Source organism: Gopherus evgoodei, chromosome 16, assembly GCF_007399415.2.
Source record: "Gopherus evgoodei ecotype Sinaloan lineage chromosome 16, rGopEvg1_v1.p, whole genome shotgun sequence".
Classification (NCBI taxonomy): domain Eukaryota; kingdom Metazoa; phylum Chordata; order Testudines; family Testudinidae; genus Gopherus; species Gopherus evgoodei.
In genome coordinates, this window is record NC_044337.1 from 17358227 (window position 1) to 17378713 (window position 20487).

The window sequence follows — 20487 nt, forward strand, 5'->3', positions numbered from 1 at the left end:
GACATGGCCTGAGTGTGTCACTACCTACACCAAGGCTGCTCTGTTTGTGAGACTGACCAGAGGAAGTGATGTGGTGAACATAGCTGAAATAATGTGGAGTGTGAGAGAGATAAAGCAATAGACCAGGTTTTCCATTCCAATCATTGAGAGCTTCTGGGTGTCTTACAACTCGTAGATCAATGATCATTTAAGGGAAGTGGCTTGCTTGCTTAATCAATAGATCCAGGGGCAGTACGGTGACTATTTAAGTGACACAGACGTATCACCTCTGACCTCCCCATCTAGCAGCCAACATATCTTCCTCTGCTCAGTCTTACATTGGTGAGGCTCTTAGTTGGGAGATCTCTCATGACAAATGAGACCTCCCCAGCACACAAGCCCTGGGGTGCAGGAATCTCCAGTGTACAAGGGCAGAAAATCATGGCCCTCTTTTGAGTTTACAATCAGTTGGGTGTGCAAAAGTGGATGTGCAAACTTGGAGCGTGACTTGTAGCTAGCTGAAAATTTGATCCACAGATTCGAGGCTCATTGTGCCTGTTTTTGCTTTATCTCTCCCCAGACCTTTCCATAGCTTTGATGTGATTTTTCCAGTTAAGTGAGGGGTGCACTGCCGCCTCCATGCACAAGTGAAGCCCATCATTAACATTGTAGGTGGTCCTGCTGCAAAGTTCTGATTCAGATCTGGATTCAGCACCAAACTTCCTCTTGGTTTAGGAGTGTTTTGATGCAGGGTTCAGGTTAAAGAGCATCTCTAAGGATCACACCCTTGTTTTCCCAGCTGCAGCACAAAGGTCTCCCTGTGCAGGTGGATCTGATCCTGAAATCTCTGCTCAGTTCTTCCTCAGGCAAAATTCCCTGTGACTTGACTGTGAGAGGACTTTAGCATTTTCCATCTGCTACATGAAGGTGACAGGATGTCTTATCCCTGGCTCAATCACCTCTGGGTATAATCTTTGCTTGACATGGCCAAAGTTCTTACCTTTCAAAACAACCCTCCACCCTAGCCCCCAGAAAAAAACCATTCTTAATGAAAAAAAGGTGCTGTGTGGTTGTGTCACATGGACCTTGTTCCCAAGCTATTTTTATACAGATTTTGATTCATTGGCATTGTCTAAAAATAAGTGGTCTCCACGGCGACGGCTGCACTGTGAGATGTAGCGCATCTCCTTAAAGAACCGCAACAAAAGCAGGTGGGAACTCTCGGTGTTTAAAATATAGCTCAAGACAATACCTGTGTGGGGTTCCTTTTATTTAAATGCAGGGGATATATTTATAACCATTTACCTTATTTTTCATGGTCTCTTTGAAAGCTGCCACCTGTTTCCTCTAATGCAGGCAAAACACTTGGCTTTCTATATTCCCCTTATATCCTCTCCCCTGCCAGTGAGACTTGAGTTTAGGGGTGACCAAACTCCATTTCCCAGGGATGCATTGGCAGCCACATCCCTCATTGTGTGCCATATTCCTGACTAGTCCCATTTTGTGCTGCTCAGTGAGCATGGGTGGCAGGGTCCAGCCCGTCATGGTCATATGCCATCAATGTCCTTACATTTTAAAAATAAATGGCTACCACCATAATATTTGGGGGCCTCTAACTCAGGGGCATACATTGTTTCTTGGCTGAGTCCATCAGGAAGCAATGCAGGGGATTGGTTTTGTAAGGAAGGATGGTCTTGTGGTTAAGGCTTTGGGCTGGGACTCTGGACCAGCTCTCTGTGACTGGGGGCAAGTCACTTAAACTCTTTGGCCAAGATTTTGTGAGGTTTTTTTTTTTTGGGTGCCCAACTTGAGACATCTTAAAGGGTCATTGATGTTCAGAACGCGCCAGGGGAATGAAGACTGTGGCTCTTTGCCAGGCTTAGTAAAATTCCAGGGTTGGGTCAGTTCCTGGTTAGCCTGGGGTAACTCATTCCATTTGTTAAGAGCTGCCCATAAGGCAGCTGATTTTGCCCCGTCAAAAATGTACACACACGGTCCCCGCCCCAAGGGACTCACATCTGAGGTCAGATTGAGACACACAGGAATCCCGCCCGCTCTGCTGTGGCCCCGTCGAGATGACGGTCTTGTGGAAGGCTTCTCAACAGCCATGTGTTTGAAGAAGGTATCAGGGAGGAGCGGGGCTGCTCCCAGGAATGTGGGGTATTTGTACCCACCCATTACTCACCAGCACCTCTCTGCTCTTTTTGTTTCAGTGCAGTGGCAGCTGCGGGCAGGGGAGGATGATCAGGCACGTGTACTGTAAAACCAGCGATGGCCGTGTGGTGCCAGAGTCCCAGTGCAACCTGGAGACCAAGCCGCTTGCTATCCACCCCTGTGGGGACAAGAACTGTCCTTCCCATTGGCTGGCACAGGACTGGGAACGGGTAAGAGCCACCCCACCTCGAGGAGTGCCTGTTCCAACCGATGGGTGCGGCTGTCCCATCTATATGAGGGAACGAGCCTCGGGAGGGAGGGCGCTGAAGGGGTCTTGACTCCTGGGTCTGTTCCCCACTTTGGCCTGCTATGAAGCATGTCTCCTGTCTTGGCCTCAGGCTCCCCAAGTGGGGATAATGCTACAGCTCTCAAGTGTCCCAACTGGCCTCATTGCTAGGACTTTGGGAGGTCACTGGTGTGATTCCAGCCCCTGCTCCGCTGTGGTGTTGACAGTGGGTGGTGGAGGGCCTATGTGGGATCCTGGGCAGCCTGGCCGCCATTTGGGTGTGTTTTCCTCTCAGCTGTGGGGAATATGCCTGTGGAGCAGCGCTAGGAGAAATCGTTCACTTGGAGGCCAGGAGTGAGCCCAGGCTGGGAGCGTACCAAGCTCCAGGCTCTTCTGCCTGAGGTCACACTACATTGGACGTTGCTCCAATGCTTCATTTTGGTCTCTCTCTCTGTCTGGCTTCTGTCCTTGGCAGTGCAACACCACGTGTGGCCGGGGGGTGAAGAAGAGGATAGTGCTGTGCCTGGAGATTGTCAACGGGAAAATCAAAACACGGAACCCCACCGACTGTGACGTCACCAAGAAACCAATAGAAGAAACCACCTGCTTTGAGCGGCCTTGTTTCAAGTGGTACACGACTCCCTGGTCTGAGGTAAGGTGCAGTCTGTAGGAACTGGAATTGCTGAGGTCTAGGGTGTATTCTGGGGCAGCCGGGGATCTGATTAGAGCAGGGGACTAATGGATGGGAGGCAGCAGCATCCTGGTGAGAAGTAGGAGAGTGCAGTGGATAGGGCACCAGATTATGAGCCAAGAGACGTGGGTTTTGTTCCTATCTCTGCTGTGTTAGCTTAGACAGGTTAGTTCCTCATTCTGTGCCTCAGTTTCCCTGTCAGTAAAATGAGGACAATGGCACTTGTGCACTTTTGTAAAGCACCCTGAGCTCTGCTGCTGGGAAGCAGTAGCCAAGCGTTCAGTAACATCATTGCTGATGGGCGCTTTGGCAGGAACCCTCAGCAGAGCCCAACGGCTTACCTCACCCGGCGGAAGAGGCAATCATGTGGCTCTTCCTGTGCAGAGCACGTGGAAACTGCTCTTTCTGGAGCTGTAAAACATTTTCAAATGCTCACTCTGCCGACATCTCAGTGGGGTTCATCATATGTCTGTTATGTTCATAGGACACCAATCTCCGGGGTGGTCAATCTAGGGCCGTTCATGGGTGCTACATCCACCCTTTCGCTAAAGATGCGGGGGCAGGGGGAGTCCCATTCCTTTGCAAGACTGTTTGAATATGTGCACTGTGAATGAGTGACACCTGCTCATCAACACAGCAATCCTTGGAAAACGTGCCCCCCCTCTCCCAGCCCTACCCCCACTACGAAAGAGCCAGATCCTTTCCCTTCTATGTCTGGCATGGCGAAGCCTGAACACCTTAGGAAGACGGCGCACAAAATGAATGGTTCCAGTTTAGCTCACATGGCACGGCCGGCGATGGCTCAGCCAGAGAGGCGTGGCGCGATTGCCAAGAGCTAATTAGGAGGCGGCTACTGGTGCCAAGGCAGCCTTTTGCTGTCTTAGCAGCTCGGGGCGGAGTGCAGGTCCTGCCAGGATGTAATCAGTCCTTGCTGTGCTTTTGGCGAACAGCAATGAAAAGAAGTGTTTGGGTTTGGGTTATTTTATTTTTGTAATCGCTTGTAGAAGTCTGGCTTAGTCTGCAGGGGCAGCTGTAGTAATTGTGTAATGGGACAGAGGGAGGAGCTGTAAAAGGGACGGGGGAGATATTGGCAGAGAGTGGGGCTGGGAGAATTGGGGTCAGCACATGGCGCTCGGAGCAGGAAAACACTTCCCGGTGTGCACTCTGCTGATGGGTCAGTGGAATAGGCAAAGATTTCCCTGTGTGGTACTGGGTAAAGCATTGCTGGTTTTGCTTGCAGCGTTGTTGCAATGATGCTGGTCCCAGGAGATGAGAGAGAGAAGGTGGGTGAGGTAATATCTCTAATTGGACCAACTTCTCTTGGAGGAAGGAACAAGCTTTCGAGCTTCACAAGGAAAGGGACCGACTTCCACCAATGGAAGTTGGTCCAATAAAATATATGATCTCACCCACCTTGTCTCTTTGTTGATAGTTTTGGGGCACTTCCAGTAGGGCGCCATCTGTGTCCCCATGTCACTACTGCTAGTATGAATCCCCCATCACCTCTCTGCAAAGAGAGAGCATGGCCTGAATGGTGCATGGAGGAGGAGCTGACCACTCGTGCATGAGATGGTCCCTGCAGAGCAGGGTTGAAGCACATTGGTAGGGGTCACTGCTGAGACACTTTGCCCTGCTACAGCCTGTCTTGTGGTGAATGAGGGTGAACCAGTCACTGGGGCTATTTCTCGGGCATGACATGTATGAAATCCCTACATATATCCCAGGAAATCGTGTAACAAGTCAGCTCCCTAACCACGTGAAAACTCAACACTGGACCGGACTCTGGTTTCGATCTCGTGTCAGGGGCAGCTGGTGTTCTGCAGCCGGTGGCCAGAATTCAGATCCCAAAAGCTGGGTCTGACTGTGGGGGTTCCTGGCCCAACTGCTGCAGATGAGCGTCTGTCCTGCCTGGCAAGTTGTGTTTGTTGGTATCATTATTTACACAGCACAATAACCGTGCGTGGTGCTTCAAAGGCAAATCACTAGTCACAGGTCCCTGTCATTATAGTACAGCCTGTTCCTTCAGAGGGCCAGACAGCTTGTTGAGTTTAGTTTTTAAAACCAGTCATTGGTGTGGTCTGGAATCAACACAACAGCTTCCACTGCAATTCCAGCGTGACAATGCATCCAAACGTCAGTAAACAGAAACAGGCCGTACTCAAGGTGGTGTTGGCTTTGCCACATCTGAACGAGGCCCACGAGCCACAGGCCCTGTTTCATCTGGCAGCCCCAAAACTGAGGGGACTGGGAGGTTGGGGCTGGGTGTTGCCCAGCGTGCTGTGCTGCTCCCCTTGGCTACATCAGCCCCAGGAGTGAAACCCGCCCCCATGCAGAGGGTCAAAGCAAGGCCTAGATGCTGCAGACGTGGGATGTGCGTGGTGCCCGGCGGACGGATGGCTGTGCTGTGCTGTGCTGAGGGAAGTCGGGCAGGTTTTTGGATTGGTTTCACAGCCACCAAAGATTTGATTCAAAAGAAAACTGTTGCACTAAGATGGAGTTACTTGATTCTTTCTGAAAGGAGAGCAGTGAGTCGCTGTGCACCCCAAAAACAAGGCTCGCCAGTTTCTTATCGAGGTTTTCAGTGCACAGGCCTTGGAGGCCTGCTGCCTCTGCCAACAATATCTCTGTCTCGCTCTGTTCCTCAGTGCACCAAAACCTGTGGCGTTGGCGTGAGAATGCGAGATGTGAAGTGCTACCAGGGCACAGATATTGTTCGTGGCTGTGACCCGCTTGTGAAGCCTGTTGGTAAACAAACCTGTGACCTGCAGCCCTGCCCCACTGAGCCACCAGGTGAGGAGAAAGAATCCAAATTGTCTTGCCAAGACAGGGTTTGGGGCTGTGTTTTCAGTGCAAGCCAGTAAGGAACAGGAGCTAGACTAAGGCCTTGTCTACATGGGAAAGTTTTTAACCATTTATACAGACTAAACCAATATGGTTACACAGGTATCGTTATACTGGTATAATCTCTGTGGGGACACAGTCCGCTATAGGAGTGGCTTGTATTGGTTCACTTATATTGCGTGGGAAGAGGCTTAAAGCTAAACTGGAATAAGCCATTTTCACACTACTACTTCTCAGGTGCATTGATCTTCCAAGGTGCTGAGCACCCTCCACGCCACTCCTGTGGCATTTTTCAGAACAGCAGAAATCTGGCCAACACGTTACTTCCCTTCATTGTTACACAGTGCTCGGGGCACTTGTTATATGCCTCGTAGCTGCCCTCCACCCCAGAGATGGCTGCTTTTCAGTGGCAATGTATGTGTATTGTTTGTACAGTGATTTGGGACCTACGCATGTATCCTTATTCATGAGGAACACTAGCTACCGTGCAGTAAGCTGCAGCAAAGGCAGTCTGGATTTTTTTTTTGGACAGAGCACAGGACTGGGACCCAGGTCACTTGGGTTCTGGGCTGCTGGGTGGTGTTGGGCAAGTCACAGCAATGCTCTGTGCCTCAGTTTCCTTACCTTTAAAATGTGGATAATGATACTGACCTTTGTAAAGTGATTTGAAATTTACTGATGAATGATGCTGTTTACAGGGCTTTTCTGGATTTATTAATTTAAATTTTGGGGGTTGTTTTAGCTATTTTTGAGTGTACTTGCCTAGCAATAATCGGGGGGGGGGTTCTGTTTGTATATACACATAGTACTGTTTCAAACCACACTACATTAAAGTGCACTAGGACACATTCAGTGCACGCCAGCAGGGTCTACATGGACCAATTAGCACACTTCAGAAATCAATCACACTTTAGAACTCCTCCCCCTGTAGACTCCATTACTACTCCCTGTAGACAAGCCCTTCAATACAAGCTAGGATGCAGAGCCAGCCCCTTTATAAACAAACTGCATGGGGAAAGGGGTGAGGTCAACACAAACTGAGTCACCCTTTCCAGTGTTATTCTGGGGTTTATTGGTTAAATACCAGTTTCAATTTTTGGTAGCAGGGGTGTTTTATAGAGATTGATCAGTTATATCAGAAGTCCAAGCTATATATGAGGAGTAGTATTACTATATTGTATTTTTTCCAACTGAAAAAAAATCTGCATTCAGCCCAGCAAATGCATAATGGTGTCAGGTGCCCATTAGTGTCCGGCTAAGTTGGCTTCACACATGCTATTCCTGCAGACGGCCATGTTAAGCTAAGAGGTGTCTCTCAAAGGAATAAAACTGCGGCCTGAAGCCAAAAGGTAACTGTGAACAAGCTAACTCTGGTAGCGTGCGTCTCTGTGAATTCCCACTAACCTTCGAGTAAGGTTCAGCTGTGCCATTATTTCCATGAGTTTGGTCTCCTAATGTACTGGGGGATTTGTAACCATCTCATTATCTGAGTGCAGTCTGGTGGTTCAAAGAAACCATGAGTGTTAGTGAGCATTTAGTTCTAATGCACTAATAGGATTTGGGAATTAGAATAGTCCTGCAGCTAAAGCACAAACCTAGGAGTCATATTGAGTTCTGTGCCTGATTCTGCCATGGCCTTGCCGTGTCACCTCTGGTAACCCAGCTCCCCCATCTGTCACCCAGGGAAAGTGATGCCTGCTCGCCGTTGTGAGGTTTGCAAGGTGCTTGCAAGGGGTTTGGTGGGGGCAAAGTATTGCTAAAAAACCCAGCAATTAGGTAGGATGCTTGTGCACCAGCAAGTCCTTCCGGCCATCTGAGTGATGGATCCTGGCTCTGCTCAGCAGCCTCATTGTGGGAGGAAGGTTTCCCATTCATTTGTCCACTCTCCCACCTGCTCCAAGCTTCCTCACAGCTCCCTTTATTGGGAGCGAATGTCTGCTCCACCCGGATGGAATGGGATCGGGCCTCCTCCCGCCGTTCAGCTGGTTTCTCACACTGATTTTTTACCATCATACTGCTGCACTCCTGATCATTTCAAATGTGTATTATGACACGTACATTACTGGCCTTATGTTATGTGTCTGTACAGCACCAGACATGGTGGGGTCTTGGTTGTAGAGGCAAGGAGTTAAATAGCGTGGGAAGAAATGAGCTAATAACATAGACTGTAACTTTTTTCATACTGTTCCCTTCTGACCTCACTCATATGAGTGCCAATATGTGTTTCTCTTCTCTAGATGACAGCTGTCAGGACCAAGCTGGAACGAACTGTGCTTTGGCAATCAAAGTGAATCTCTGCAGCCACTGGTATTACAGCAAAGCCTGCTGCAGGTCCTGCAGGGCTCCCCACTCCTAGTGGAGAGATTAGACTAATTACTGCAGCACTTGGGAGACGGAAGGAATTAAGGGTAGACTCATTTTGAGCATCCAGCATTTGGCAGGAGAAGTAACATACACCAGGGTGATGCTCCCAGGTTTGACGTAACCACTTACCGATAGCTCATCGTACCGGCATTATTAAGCGTTAAATGTGCCGCAAACTTGGGGTAAGGATGTTTTTTTCCACCACTGCACAACTGCTATTCTGATTCCTCATAGCGGAGGGAAATGGCACCAACATTTTGTTTCAAAGCTGACGTGAAAGCTTCGTTACTACTGTACATTGGTAGCATGTGATTATCAAAAGCTGTACATAGAATCTTGTATATTTGATTCGCTCTTAATTCAAAACAGTCACTTGTTTTAAAAGGTCTGTTCTTTGTTTTCTGCAAGAGTTTCAAATTGAGAACGTCAAAGTGTCAATCATGTGAAATTAAAGCACCATTATGTTTACCTTAGCAGAGGCTCCTATAACCTGTTTTCTAATTCATCCCACAAATCTGCTTTCTAGCCTTAATTTCCTTTATGTTTGGGAGCTGAATTTCATTTCCTAAATGAGCGTAAGCCAAAGCCTTTTGTAATATGTAGGTGTATACTTTTTCAGAGAATTTTATCTTATAATCAAACTTTAGTTTCATAGGCCTTATAAAAATCATATTGCTGACATATTGTATATAATAATGAAACATAACTGCACTTTATATCACAAAAAAGATGTGCTCTTTTTAATATATTTGTTTGCAAACAGTGAACTTTATCCCTATAATCATTGATTTGTAATCATATGTATATTTTAATAAAATTGTCATATTTATGGTGGTATCTAGTTTTATTCTTGAATTTTTAGCGTGTCTGTCCCTGGATATTGGCGCTGATGAAGAGGTATTGGATAGGCGTCACTGTAAGCATAGGGCCTAATCCTGCAACCAAGCATCACTTACTTTACTACAGGAGGAGACCTAGTGAAGTCAATGGGATGTAAGCTCTTCAGGGCAGGGACTCTGTTCATACAGCACCATGCCATGACTGGGGCTCCTAGACATTATGGTAAATACAACTAGTAAGTAATAATCATATGACTCTGTGGATAAGTTGCCCCCATGGTGCACCTTCCAGGACTGGGGCAGTACTTTGTACCTAACTCACTGAATAAATGAAGGGCATGATTTTATGAATGGCCTTCTGTCACCACTTGCCAGCCATAAATTTGCAAAGAGAAATGTTTGCTAAGCTATAGGAAGAGGGGAGGGTTTCCAAAATAGCTGCATGTTGGCTTCACTTTGCTTCCATTGCCATCAATGGTGGAGACTCCCACTGACATTGACAGGGAGCAGAGGGGGCTAATCCTGAGCATGTCTGGAAAAACCCCTCCTCTAGGAGACAACAGGATTAACACAAGGCAACGTGATTCCAAATGCCGCCAATAAAAGAAAGCTGAGCCTCAAATCATGGCAAAGAGTCATTTATTTTTTTTATTTGCTTTTTTTTTCCTCAGTGAGTCCAGAAGTCTTGTACAACAGTTCACCATGTGAAGGTTAGTGAAACAGATGACATTGCTTTCTTAGTTTCAAAGATCTACTGGAAAAAAAGAGGAAAGATGAGATATAAGAACAGCTACTGGAAATGCAAAGAATCCAAAGGGTAAATGCATCTGAAACAAACTCGAATAAGACTCGCACAATGGAAGAGACCTGTAGAAGCAGCCGCAGTTACATCAGATCACTTAGAAGACGGAACATTCCCAATGAACACATTTACAGCAATGCATCCCCAGGTAGGGAGCTCAGTAAGGAATAAATCCAGCATATTTAACTTGTTACAAACCAAGACAAAAAAACCCAAGATGGTCTAAGCTATTAAGTCGTAAAGAATGACGAGTACTTTAGAAGGTCTCCCATGGAATTAAATAAAGCTCAGGGTCAAAAGTATCATTTCCAGTTCAGCTGCATACAGTGGTTATAAACAACCGCTTTCCTTGCCGAGAGCATGTCTGTAATGAAGAAATCTGAACCAGAGCACGGTGCCGAGATCATCAGAGTCTAGTTGCAGCCAGTCCATGCTCTGTAGCTGAACGAGTCGTTCTGCAATTACAGAGCAATGCTGTTAGCCTGACTCATGCACAGTGCCATTACAAAGAGACGGTTCATAGAACAAATTGTATGCACCAGAAAAACAAGCCTTGAGAGAGTGAGCTGCAAAGGACCTTTCGATAAGCTTCTGTCACTGCTGGTTACTTCTTCTGCTAAAGAAATTGTAGATAGTTTGTTATTTATATGAAGAAAATGATCCCTGTTGTGCTTTAGCCAGGGAAGTGCCTTACTACATCAGAATAGCAGTCAACTGCCCTCTAAAGTTTCCAGAGAATTTGGTGATTATGGATTTGCAGCATTCGGAAATTACAAGCCTGAGCCTAATTTCAGTGCACGCAGGCAGCAGTTCACTTCCTCCTCACGTTAAAGTAAGTAAACCAGGCTATAGACCTGCTGGGGGGTCTAGGTCTCTGGCTGCTAGCATTCCAACAATCTGGCAGGGTTTGAACTGTTATCAAAACAAAGGAAACCAATGGTGCATTTTTACTTTTTGCAGCGAGCATGACCTTGAAAACTCGGACAAAGCCTCTTCCAGAGCAATCCCTGGGCAAAGCCCCATAAGGAGAAGGGAATGGGAAAACAGCTAATCGAGGCCGTGCCCTGGCCATTAATGACTGCACAGCAGCCCTGTTCTGGGCCATACGTGGCCTTGGCTACTGCTGCAAATTAGTAATCCTAGTTAGCTGAGCACCTGTCAGTGACTTGTAGTTGAGAATGTGACTGTTGCTTTGTTCTGAGTCTAAAATGTGACAAATTTCCAGACGGAAAAAATAAAATGTCCTCTTTATTTTTGTTTAGCCCTCATTTCCCTAATTTAGAAAGAGCGTGTGGCATTGCTGGGGTTTTTTGGTAATATTTGCAAAACCCAAACTGCTCAGTGCACTGTTCTCCCGTTACATAAAAACCTGAAAGTTCTTGCATGTGCTATTTAAAAAAATACTTTCCATAGATTCCAGATGCCTGACACATTTCAGCTCTGGAGACCTCCACTGAAGGAAGAGACTTTACAATAGTTGTGCATCCTTAACCTCAAGGCACTTCCCTTCAGCAAAGAGGGAAACAGAGAGCGTCTGTTTCCTAGAAAGCTCATGGAAAACTGTTAGGATTTACTGACCAATAAATTAAGCTGATCTATGAAATTCTCCCCTATCTAGAGAGAGACTGCACAAGATTCTGCATGACAAAATCCCAGTTGGTCCTGCTTTGAGGCCATCAGTGGTGCAGAGACCTGGTGGCAGGTCCCGTGTGGGGGGTGAATTTCATCCACAAAGAGAGGCTGTCGAGTCCTATTTACCTGTGCAGTGCTCGTCCACTTTGTGAGCCATTGCAGGAATCCTGCCTTTAAGATTGCAAACTACCCCATAGCAATTGTCGATGATGGGTATGGAGGGGCCTTTTTAGGTGTAGGAAAGGATGCACAATATCAAAATCTCCTCAGTATAAAAAGAAAACATTTTCAATGTACAGCGCTAGAAAACCTACCACATACAAGCTGCAACCTCTGCAACCATCTCTCTCTCTGGTAATTTTTGCTTACCATTTACCTAGTGATTTAATATATTTATATGCCTATCTAATGTATAAATACATTCATCATTTTAAAACACTTCCATGGATTTTAAAAGTTTCACCGCTGTTAAAAGCCACAACGGCATAGAAAAAGCCTCACGCTGAGGCGTCATTTGCTGGGCAGCCCACGGGCATGGGGCTTCAGCCACTCAGACGTCAGTGCTTATGCTCCGACTGCGCGAGAAAGCTTCTCGCATGGCTGACAGCCGGTTGGGGTTCAGAGCTTGCAGGCTGGTCACGTTCACTGGCAGTTCAATATCTTCCTGGCTGATGGTCTTGTAGCTGACCCGGTCGCCTCCATTGTGGATCTCATCCGGTTGCTGCAGAAAGAAGGTGGGTGGCTCATAGTGGGTACAAGTTGGGTAGACAGTCCTGCACTGGGAGTGCTGGTTGCTGAAGGGTGAGGAGGAGGAGGTGTAGAGCGAAGGCCCATTGGTCAGCACTACGTTGCGGTTGCTGTGAAGCGGAGGGATGTGGGAATGCACGGCAAAATCTGGCTCCTCCTCATCCTCTTCAGATTCCTCCTTCTTGCAGCAATAATACTGAAAAGCCAAGGAAACAGGAAACCATCGATTACTTAAAAGGGACTTGCGCCTACAGCCGTGTCACTCTAAACAGTAATGGATTTGCACATGGATTTGGAACCTACCAACGTTTTCAGGGCAGCTTTGGTTCAACCTATGAGAAAAAGATGGGCCATTTGCAACATCCTGTGCTGGATTTGAGTGGGGCTTTTGGACATTCCCAAAGTTCAGGGTTGTTCAGTCCCAGGCCCCATGTCTCACTCTGTATTCTGGATAAAATACTACTGACTGCGCTGTAGGGCACAATCTTCAAGGGTGGGACCAGAGAGGGCTGAACAGGACTTCCCAGCACCAGGCTCCATCCGCCTCAGAAACTGAGCCCCTCCCCCCACCACGACATAAAGTTTGAGCCAATTTAGTGAAGGGTCAGAACTTAAAGGGCTGAGAGCCTGACTCACAAGGGCCAATAAACACTTCAACCCACATTCATTCCTGCTGTGCTTAGCCCGTCAGCTCCCTGGAGCAGGGACCTGTCTGTGTTCATGGGTCATAGTTTTGCAAGGGCACCTGCACAGGTGCTGCACCTTATGTCGCTCCAAACACTTCAGTGACTGGAGTTCATCAGGAATGAACTTGTCTCCATTTCCCCCTTCAGAAGCAGTTCCTGTCCCCTCTCACCAAAAGCCCCTTCGATCTCATTTCCCTTCTCCCGCCCCTCACTTTTCAGATGCCCTTGGACCAACTAGTCTCTGTCACGCTGAAACAAAGAAGCATGGGCTGACGTGCAACCCCGTGAGGCGTACCTGAAGCCTACAATAGCAGAGAACTGCTATAATGCAAAGCAAAATGACAGTCGCTAATATTCCACCTGTGATGACCACGGTCCCGGCTGTCATTCGACCTCTTCTCCATTAACAACCTGGAAGACAGAACAGGCGTTCAAACACAGGGTAAATGGGCAGTAGCCTCATACAAATTTTTACTGCAGCCAAGCAAAAAACAGGGGGAGAAGGGCAGCTCAGCACCTACCAGCACACACTGGGCCCCAGGGGCATGCAGGGAGCTAAGCCCGACTGAAAACCCAGCTCTGATGGGTTATACCCTTCTTTGGGGCAGGAGCCCAACATTCAGCACCACCCCACTCTGTGCTAGTGGGGCAGGTTGAGTAGTGGCCATTCGCCAGCCCGGTGTAAAGGGATGAAGCACCTAGATTTCCTGCAATAACAAATCCAAATGCCAGCAGAGAGAACGGCGCCATCTGAAGCCTCTAGACCAAGTTCTGTACAGTTTCCTGTGTGTGCGTCTTTGACACAAGCCCATCAAGCCACTGACCATGCATGCGCTGACTGGCGATTCAAGCTAGCAAGGGATCGCCAGCATGGCTGTGATGAATCTTCCACTTTGTCCACTTTTGTGCAGCCAGCTGGTTTTTTTGGCTGGTGTCTGCTGTCCATGCGCGTGGGAGGAAGGCATACTAACAAAGAAGTGCATGGCCCACTGCTTATTTGTGTTCTGGCTGACTGACAGTACACACACCAGGCTTAATCCTGCTGTCCCTTAAGTACACACAGCTCTGTAGGGCAAATCCTGAAGTCTTTCCTCCAGCAAAACGCCCAGCTAAGTTAATGGAACTGCAAGATTTGGCCACTTGACTTCTCTGGGGTTGGTGGGTGGGTGGGCCTCAGGATCAGGCCCATTATCAGGGTTGCAGGGCAGGCTTGCAGGCTGCTTTTCCTGATGTCAAACAAAGGCCTGTAAAATCCATCTGGAACCAATCTGTGCATATCTGCTTGTTTCACTGTGATGTTGTCTTGGCAGCAGCTAGCAGGCTGAACATGATGGAGCTGGTATCACCCATCACCCTGAGTCCAGCCAAGTGCCACCTGGCAGATGTATGAAGGGAGGATGGAAAAAGTAACCACACAGTAGATGTAAGATTTAATGTGTGTCCCGGCCGCCAATAGGTAGGAAAAAAAATGTCTATGACTTGGAGTCTAGGGAAAATTTTAATGAGTTTCTGGGCTGGTTAACTCCATATAAAAAAATCGTATAATGAGACAACGAGCAAAAGCCTGTGCTCAGTGATGCCCTTGACGGTTGTGCAGATCAGAGACTTTCTTGCAGTGTCTTACAATATAAAACTCACTAGACACACATTGGAAGCTCCCCGTTCATGTGGTTCTGCTGAACAAAATGCAGGGCCTTTGTATTTGCCTCACTCCGTTTCAGCAGCGTATGCGCCTCATTTGCAAAGGAAGCATAAAATATATTTCAGATTCATGGAGGATTTGGTCAAGGCTAATCTATTTTAATTGTCCTCTAAGTCTAAGGTGTTTTAAAAGTGGCCCCTCATGAGTTATGGCCCACAAAAAGAGCTGGCTCACTGTTAATTTCAACAGGCCTACTCAAGGATGCATCAGTGTAACCGTTGCACAGTCTAGCCTAACACTGGGAAGTACATTGTTGACCGTTACATAGAGGCAATGCATTGGGGAGGGGCCATGTGCCCCTCCAGATTTCCTGCTGGGCTTGTAGTGAGCATGCTCAGTAACACCGCTGAAACTGGCTGGCCTCATGCTGCCCTCCCCCACTATTGGCAGGGATGGGGCGGCTCTGCTTTACAGATGAGCTGGCGTATTAATAAAACAAAATAATGATTATACATCCAATCCTTGATAACTTGCACTAATAACTGGGAGGGGAGGGGGCGCCATTGCAAATTATGAAGCTTTGCAAAGCCCCAAGGAAGACTCTAACAAACCACGTCTCAACCTTGCAATAAAGCACCGCCCAGCAGATAACACAAAACAGAAGAGCCCCATAAGCATCTTGAGTGTGACAGAGAAAAATGCCAAAGGCAGCTGTGCCCTGATCCAGGAGCCAATTCTGCAAACTCTTACCCACACGTAGTGCTCGTGACTTCAGCGGCACTGCTTGGCTGACGAAGGGTTACAGGACTGGGTTGTTTCACTAGGGAGTGTAAAACACACTGGCAGGAAAGTAAGTCAAGCTGATGCAGGGCATCGTGAAGCACATGAGAAAGTTAATGCATCAATGGGTTGGCCTGGTGGCCCAGGGGAGAAGACAACCACATGGCCTTCATTTATGGAGCCAAATGAATGGCACCTGCAAGAGGACAGCCAAGGAATGGCTGGCTTTCCAGCAGTTACAGGTCATAGCTAGGCCGAGTCATGCTTGTCCGCTGATACCATCACAACCTCTGCTCTATATGGTGGAGCAGTTGAGCCGGCAATGGTGGTGACAAACCATAGTTGCATAATGTATAATATGATTATATTTATATTATACAAAAGGGGGATATATTTTTGAGAATCACCCTTGTCCAAGCCCTCAAAGAAAGGCCCTGATCCTGCAGGGTGCGGCACACTTTCAAATATCAATGAGGGCTCTTCAACATCCCAGAAGACGGGACTCATGGGAAGGAAAAAACAAAAAAACAAAAAAACCTTCTGCCTTGTAATTAGACTGATGTGGTCTCAGCAGGACATCATAGACAAGTCACATTCTGTCCTGTGTACCCATCACAGTGACAGGCTCTCGCTTGCGCTAAGATTTGTAGCTTCAGTTATAGAGAGAGCGGAAGCGCTTTATACAGTAAAGAATTTGAATCGTGTCAGTTTGCCTTTGAGCCTGTGATCTATTTTCCTTATGAAAATAATGTGGATTTTAATTTGGAATAACTAGAACTACTAAATGTTCTCCTATGACGAACTGAGAAATAGCCCCGTTCATTTGCAGAGCTTCAGTTTGCAAAAACAGATGCATTAAATTATGTTACTCATGCCTTTGTATGAACAATGCAGAAATGTGCGTGCATGCACGCCCATGTGCTGTTCCTATAATATAAATGTTTACCTTTGTATGAGTAGAGGGGACGGACACACACACACACACACACACACACACACACTCTCTCTCTCTCTCTCTCTACATATAGCATTAGAGGAGAACATTTACCAGTGCCAGAGAGTCCAGATTCCAATACCATGTTGTTTCAGGCCTGGGGATGGATTCAAACACCCATTCTAGGGAGCAGCTTTGCCTCAAGAAATGATGCCAAGACGTGGTGTCCCAGGCTGGGGGTGGGGAGACGCAAGCTGCCCCCGCCCCGGGCCATTTCCTAGTTTGCTCTGGTGAAAATGAACATCTTGTTCAAAGCTCTTTGGAACCGTTTTTGCCAAGCCAGGCCTTGGTGCCATGGCAATGATGGATTGCATTTTGAATACTGGAAAGACTGCCTGGGCCTGGCACCTGCCTGCATATTTGCCTGACATCAGTATATCACCAGTTTCCTTTGACTACTCTTTTTTCCCTCGCTCGTTGGTGTGTGGTTGGTTTTTTTAAAAAAGTTTCCACACAAATCCTTTCTAATGATGATTTGCTCCCTTGCGCTCTCGCTGCGTGAAGGTATCTGCGTCCTGCAATGGTTTAGGGCTGGCATAATGAGACGGTAAAATACTGAGCAAGCGCCTGAGCTCTAAGCTACCAGGTCATGCTTTATACACATAGCACAATCTTGTGAGTGCAGCACTAGGTGAGAGCAGGTCAGGAACATCCATTTCTTCCACTAGGCTACTCACTAGCCTCCTGCAAAGTGTCCCTTGTAAGGTGACTTGGAAACTAGAGTGAGCAGAATGGTCACGGAACAGGGGCTCAGCGTTTCCTCTGTTTGGGTGATGAGGAACGCTGCTCCTGATTCCCTTCCTCTCTCTCAAAGCAACAGGGAGAGAGAGAGAAAACTCCAGGGACAAGAAATGCAACCTGTCAGTTCTGTTCCATGAGAGCCTAGGTGGATGAGGGAATATCTTTTAGAAGACCATCTGCTGGGGGTGGAAGGTGCAGGCTTCTGAGCTACACAGAGCTCTTTTTCAGGTCTGGGGAAGGCAATCAGAGTGTCTGAGGTCTGTTACATAACAGTCACTGGGGCTCCTCCTATCCCCACTGATGTCAATGAATCACAGAATCATAGAATATCAGGGTTGGAAGGGACCTCAGGAGGTCATCTAGTCCAACCCCTTGCTCAAAGCAGGACCAATCCCCAACTGATTCCCTATGTATGCATGGCTGAATGCATAGGCGCCGACGCTGTGGCTGGCTGGATGCATAGGTGCCAACGTTGTGGATGGCTGGATGCATAGGCGCTGACACTGTGCATGGCTGGATGCACAGGTGCCGACACGATCCACTCAAGTCAGTGGGATGCCTTTGCCTCATTGACTTTAATGGGAGTTGGCCTGGACTTTACCTATTAGAAACTGTATTAGGTGCTTACACATGGGAGCATGTGTCTTGACCTAAAGGCGATGGTAGATGCCCAACCAGGAACCCATGGAAACAAATAGGGGTTACTCAGCACTCAACAGCCACAGCAGTGCTGGAGTCCCAGAGCTGGCTGCTGATCAGTGAGCAGCTGGTGGGAGGCACTCAAAGGAAAGGGTTTGCAGAGGTGTGAGCAGCAGGTGGGTGGGATGGGGGGCGCTCAGGCGAGGGGGCAGAGTTGGGTGGGAAGAGGCAGAGTGAGGGCAGAGCATCAGGGCAGAGTGGGGGTACAGCACCCAGCGGGAACAGGAAAAGTCAATGCCTGCGGCTGGATGTGGCCCTTAGCTTATAACACCGGTAAGTGGGGCACTTAGATTGGCAACGTGTGTGCAGCTATTAGTGGTTCCAGTGGAACCCCACTGCCATGGACTCCGCTGCCCCAGAGGGTGTTTCAGTCTGTGATGTACCAGGGTGTAATCCAGACCACTGGGGGCTGTGTCTTGGCATGCCTTGCAGTGACTAGCTGTTGTAGCTTCCAACCTGGACTGCTCACAGCCTGCCACCACCATGCAGGCCACTCCCACATGAGTTTGCCCGTCACACTCTGGTTTTCAGCAGCCTTGCTTATACTGCAGGGTGACCCCCAATACACTCCCAGTCCAGGACCTTCTCCCCAGAACTGTACGTCCTGCACTGTCCAGCCCTCTCCCAGACAGCCCAGAAAGATTCAGTTCATTATTGTGCTAAAGAAATAAATATACAGCAGCTTAGCACGAGAACTGAAGTTACCCAGACACTTTAACCTAAACACACTGGATTAGGTGACACAATAAAACAAGTTTATTAATTACAAAGAGAGAGATTTTGAGTACAAATAATAAGGCACACAAATGAGAAATGGTTACAAGAAAAATAAAGATAAAATAGTGCCTGACTTAACAAACTGTATTAGATTCAAGCAAAATTTCTCACCACATGCTGCCTGACCAAATGCTTCAGGTCATGCCCCCTCCCCAAGTCCAACCACCATTCCCTTTGTCTTCTGAGGTGCAGGGAATGTGATGGGCAAGCAGAGAGAGGGAGGTGTCTGCCCTTTCTTTTTATCGTTTCAGTCCCCCTCTTGAAAAAACATTTCCAGCTGGGAACTAGGAGAAAAGAATCCGTGTGGAAGGCTGTTCCCTGCTGGTATTTTTTTCACCTGTTTGAGCTGCCTTTGTGTTCCATTCTGGCTGGTCAGGTCTCCCCCCTCTGCTGTGTACAAAGATTATTACAATCGTGTGTTGAGTGTGAATACCGGGGTGCATTCCGTCACACATACCATGGAGGGCTCTGCTGGAAAACCTCAGGCTCACTATGCATTTGGTGGGGGCAACGCTGCCCGGGCCAGGGGCAGCCTCTCTCTGCTCCTGCCCCACTCCTTCCCCTGCTTGACAAAGAGCCACATGTGGATCTGAGCGGTCAAAATTAGGGCTTATGGGTCTGATCCGAAGCCCAGTAAGTTGATGGAAAGACACCCACTATCTCCACGGGGCTACGGAGCTGGCTCTTATGTTTATAATGCGGGGGTTGGGTCAGCAACCTCTGAAGCAGGTTTAAGGCCAGGCAGGATATTGGGGCTAATACCAACAACCAGCTTGAAGACAGCAAATCCAGTGTCTCTGTGAGCTAACAGAGTCTCTCCTTCGTTCTGCTCATTCGGGTGCCCTGCTAAATATTTTCCTGTTACCTAGACAAATCATCTTGGTTAAGGTGGGACTCGGGCCTGTCCTGGCAGCTGGGACAGGCTTGGACACGCCACAGGAGCGCCGGTGCTGCCAATTTCCATTTCTGAGCCCTCCTGAACCCTAACTCAGCTCGCCTCACAGCGGGACTGAAAAGCTGTGAGAAGAAAGTAAGGGTTTGTTTGGTTTGGATGCGAACCTCCCTAGCATCACAGACACAGGCTGGTGCATGCACACACACACGTGCATGCACACACCTCCCACCCCCCCCCAGAATTCTGGACAGCCTCCCACCCACGCCTCCAGCTCAGAGCACAGTGCCAGCTGGCGGCACCTTGGAATGGCTGCCTGCACGTGAGTAATGAAAGCGCTACTCGGTCTTCGGGTACCTGGAGCCTCTGGGAAAATTAAGCAAACTGCATGTGGGGGGAGAGTGGGGAGGCCTGCCCAGCTGACAAGAGCCCTGTGCAAACCAGCTTCATGCTCCTCATGTATAAAACATCATAATGAACCTGTCTTGTGGTTTTTCCTTCCCCACCATGAATGGCAGCCCCCCTTTCTCTCCAGAATGAGCAATTGACCAAACAGACCAATGTAGCTGGGCCAGAGTCAAAAAAGGCTGACAGGTCTGAGTTTATTACACGAGCCTGCCTGGGCTTTGACGTGAGACCGCGATGGAGATGCATGCGCTACAGCATCAGCTGGCAACAGAGAAGCCAAGGAGTCGAGAATTTCAGCACAGGCTCCAGGCCTGGGCTTGCTGACCCAGGGCCCTGCTCAGAAGAATGCCACGGCCCAGTTTGTAACAATCCCCCCAAGGGTAATCATTGGCTTAAACAAAACAAAAAAGCCAGCTGGCTCATTGTCTCAATCCTGCTATCCCAGTGGAGCCCGATCCAGAGGGAATAAAAGCATCCCTGTGGGAACTCCATGCAGCGCAGCCTAGCCACTTCATCTCCCATCATTGCTCTGG

General features: G+C 48.1%; 2 protein-coding genes across 7 annotated transcripts in view; one reads left to right on the forward strand and one right to left on the reverse strand.

The window, feature by feature from the left end:
* ADAMTSL2 (ADAMTS like 2) overlaps nucleotides 1-9043 on the forward strand; it is a 55926-nt gene extending 46883 nt beyond the window's left edge. For all 5 annotated transcript variants that reach the window (XM_030536051.1, XM_030536050.1, XM_030536053.1 and 2 more), the window contains 4 exons: nucleotides 2193-2363; nucleotides 2895-3071; nucleotides 5756-5900; nucleotides 8189-9043. In XM_030536051.1, coding sequence (XP_030391911.1) covers nucleotides 2193-2363; nucleotides 2895-3071; nucleotides 5756-5900; nucleotides 8189-8307 — 612 coding nt within the window. In that variant the 3' untranslated portion in view covers nucleotides 8308-9043. The remainder of the gene's footprint in view (nucleotides 1-2192; nucleotides 2364-2894; nucleotides 3072-5755; nucleotides 5901-8188) is intronic.
* Nucleotides 9044-9788: 745 nt separating this feature from the next.
* The window catches only part of FAM163B (family with sequence similarity 163 member B), a 48814-nt gene continuing 38115 nt past the window's right edge, over nucleotides 9789-20487 (reverse strand). For both annotated transcript variants that reach the window (XM_030536080.1, XM_030536081.1), the window contains exons 2-3: nucleotides 13317-13432; nucleotides 9789-12531 (exon numbers count right to left, since the gene is read on the reverse strand). In XM_030536080.1, the coding sequence (XP_030391940.1) occupies nucleotides 12139-12531; nucleotides 13317-13409 (486 nt within the window). In that variant the 5' untranslated portion in view covers nucleotides 13410-13432 and the 3' untranslated portion in view covers nucleotides 9789-12138. The remainder of the gene's footprint in view (nucleotides 12532-13316; nucleotides 13433-20487) is intronic.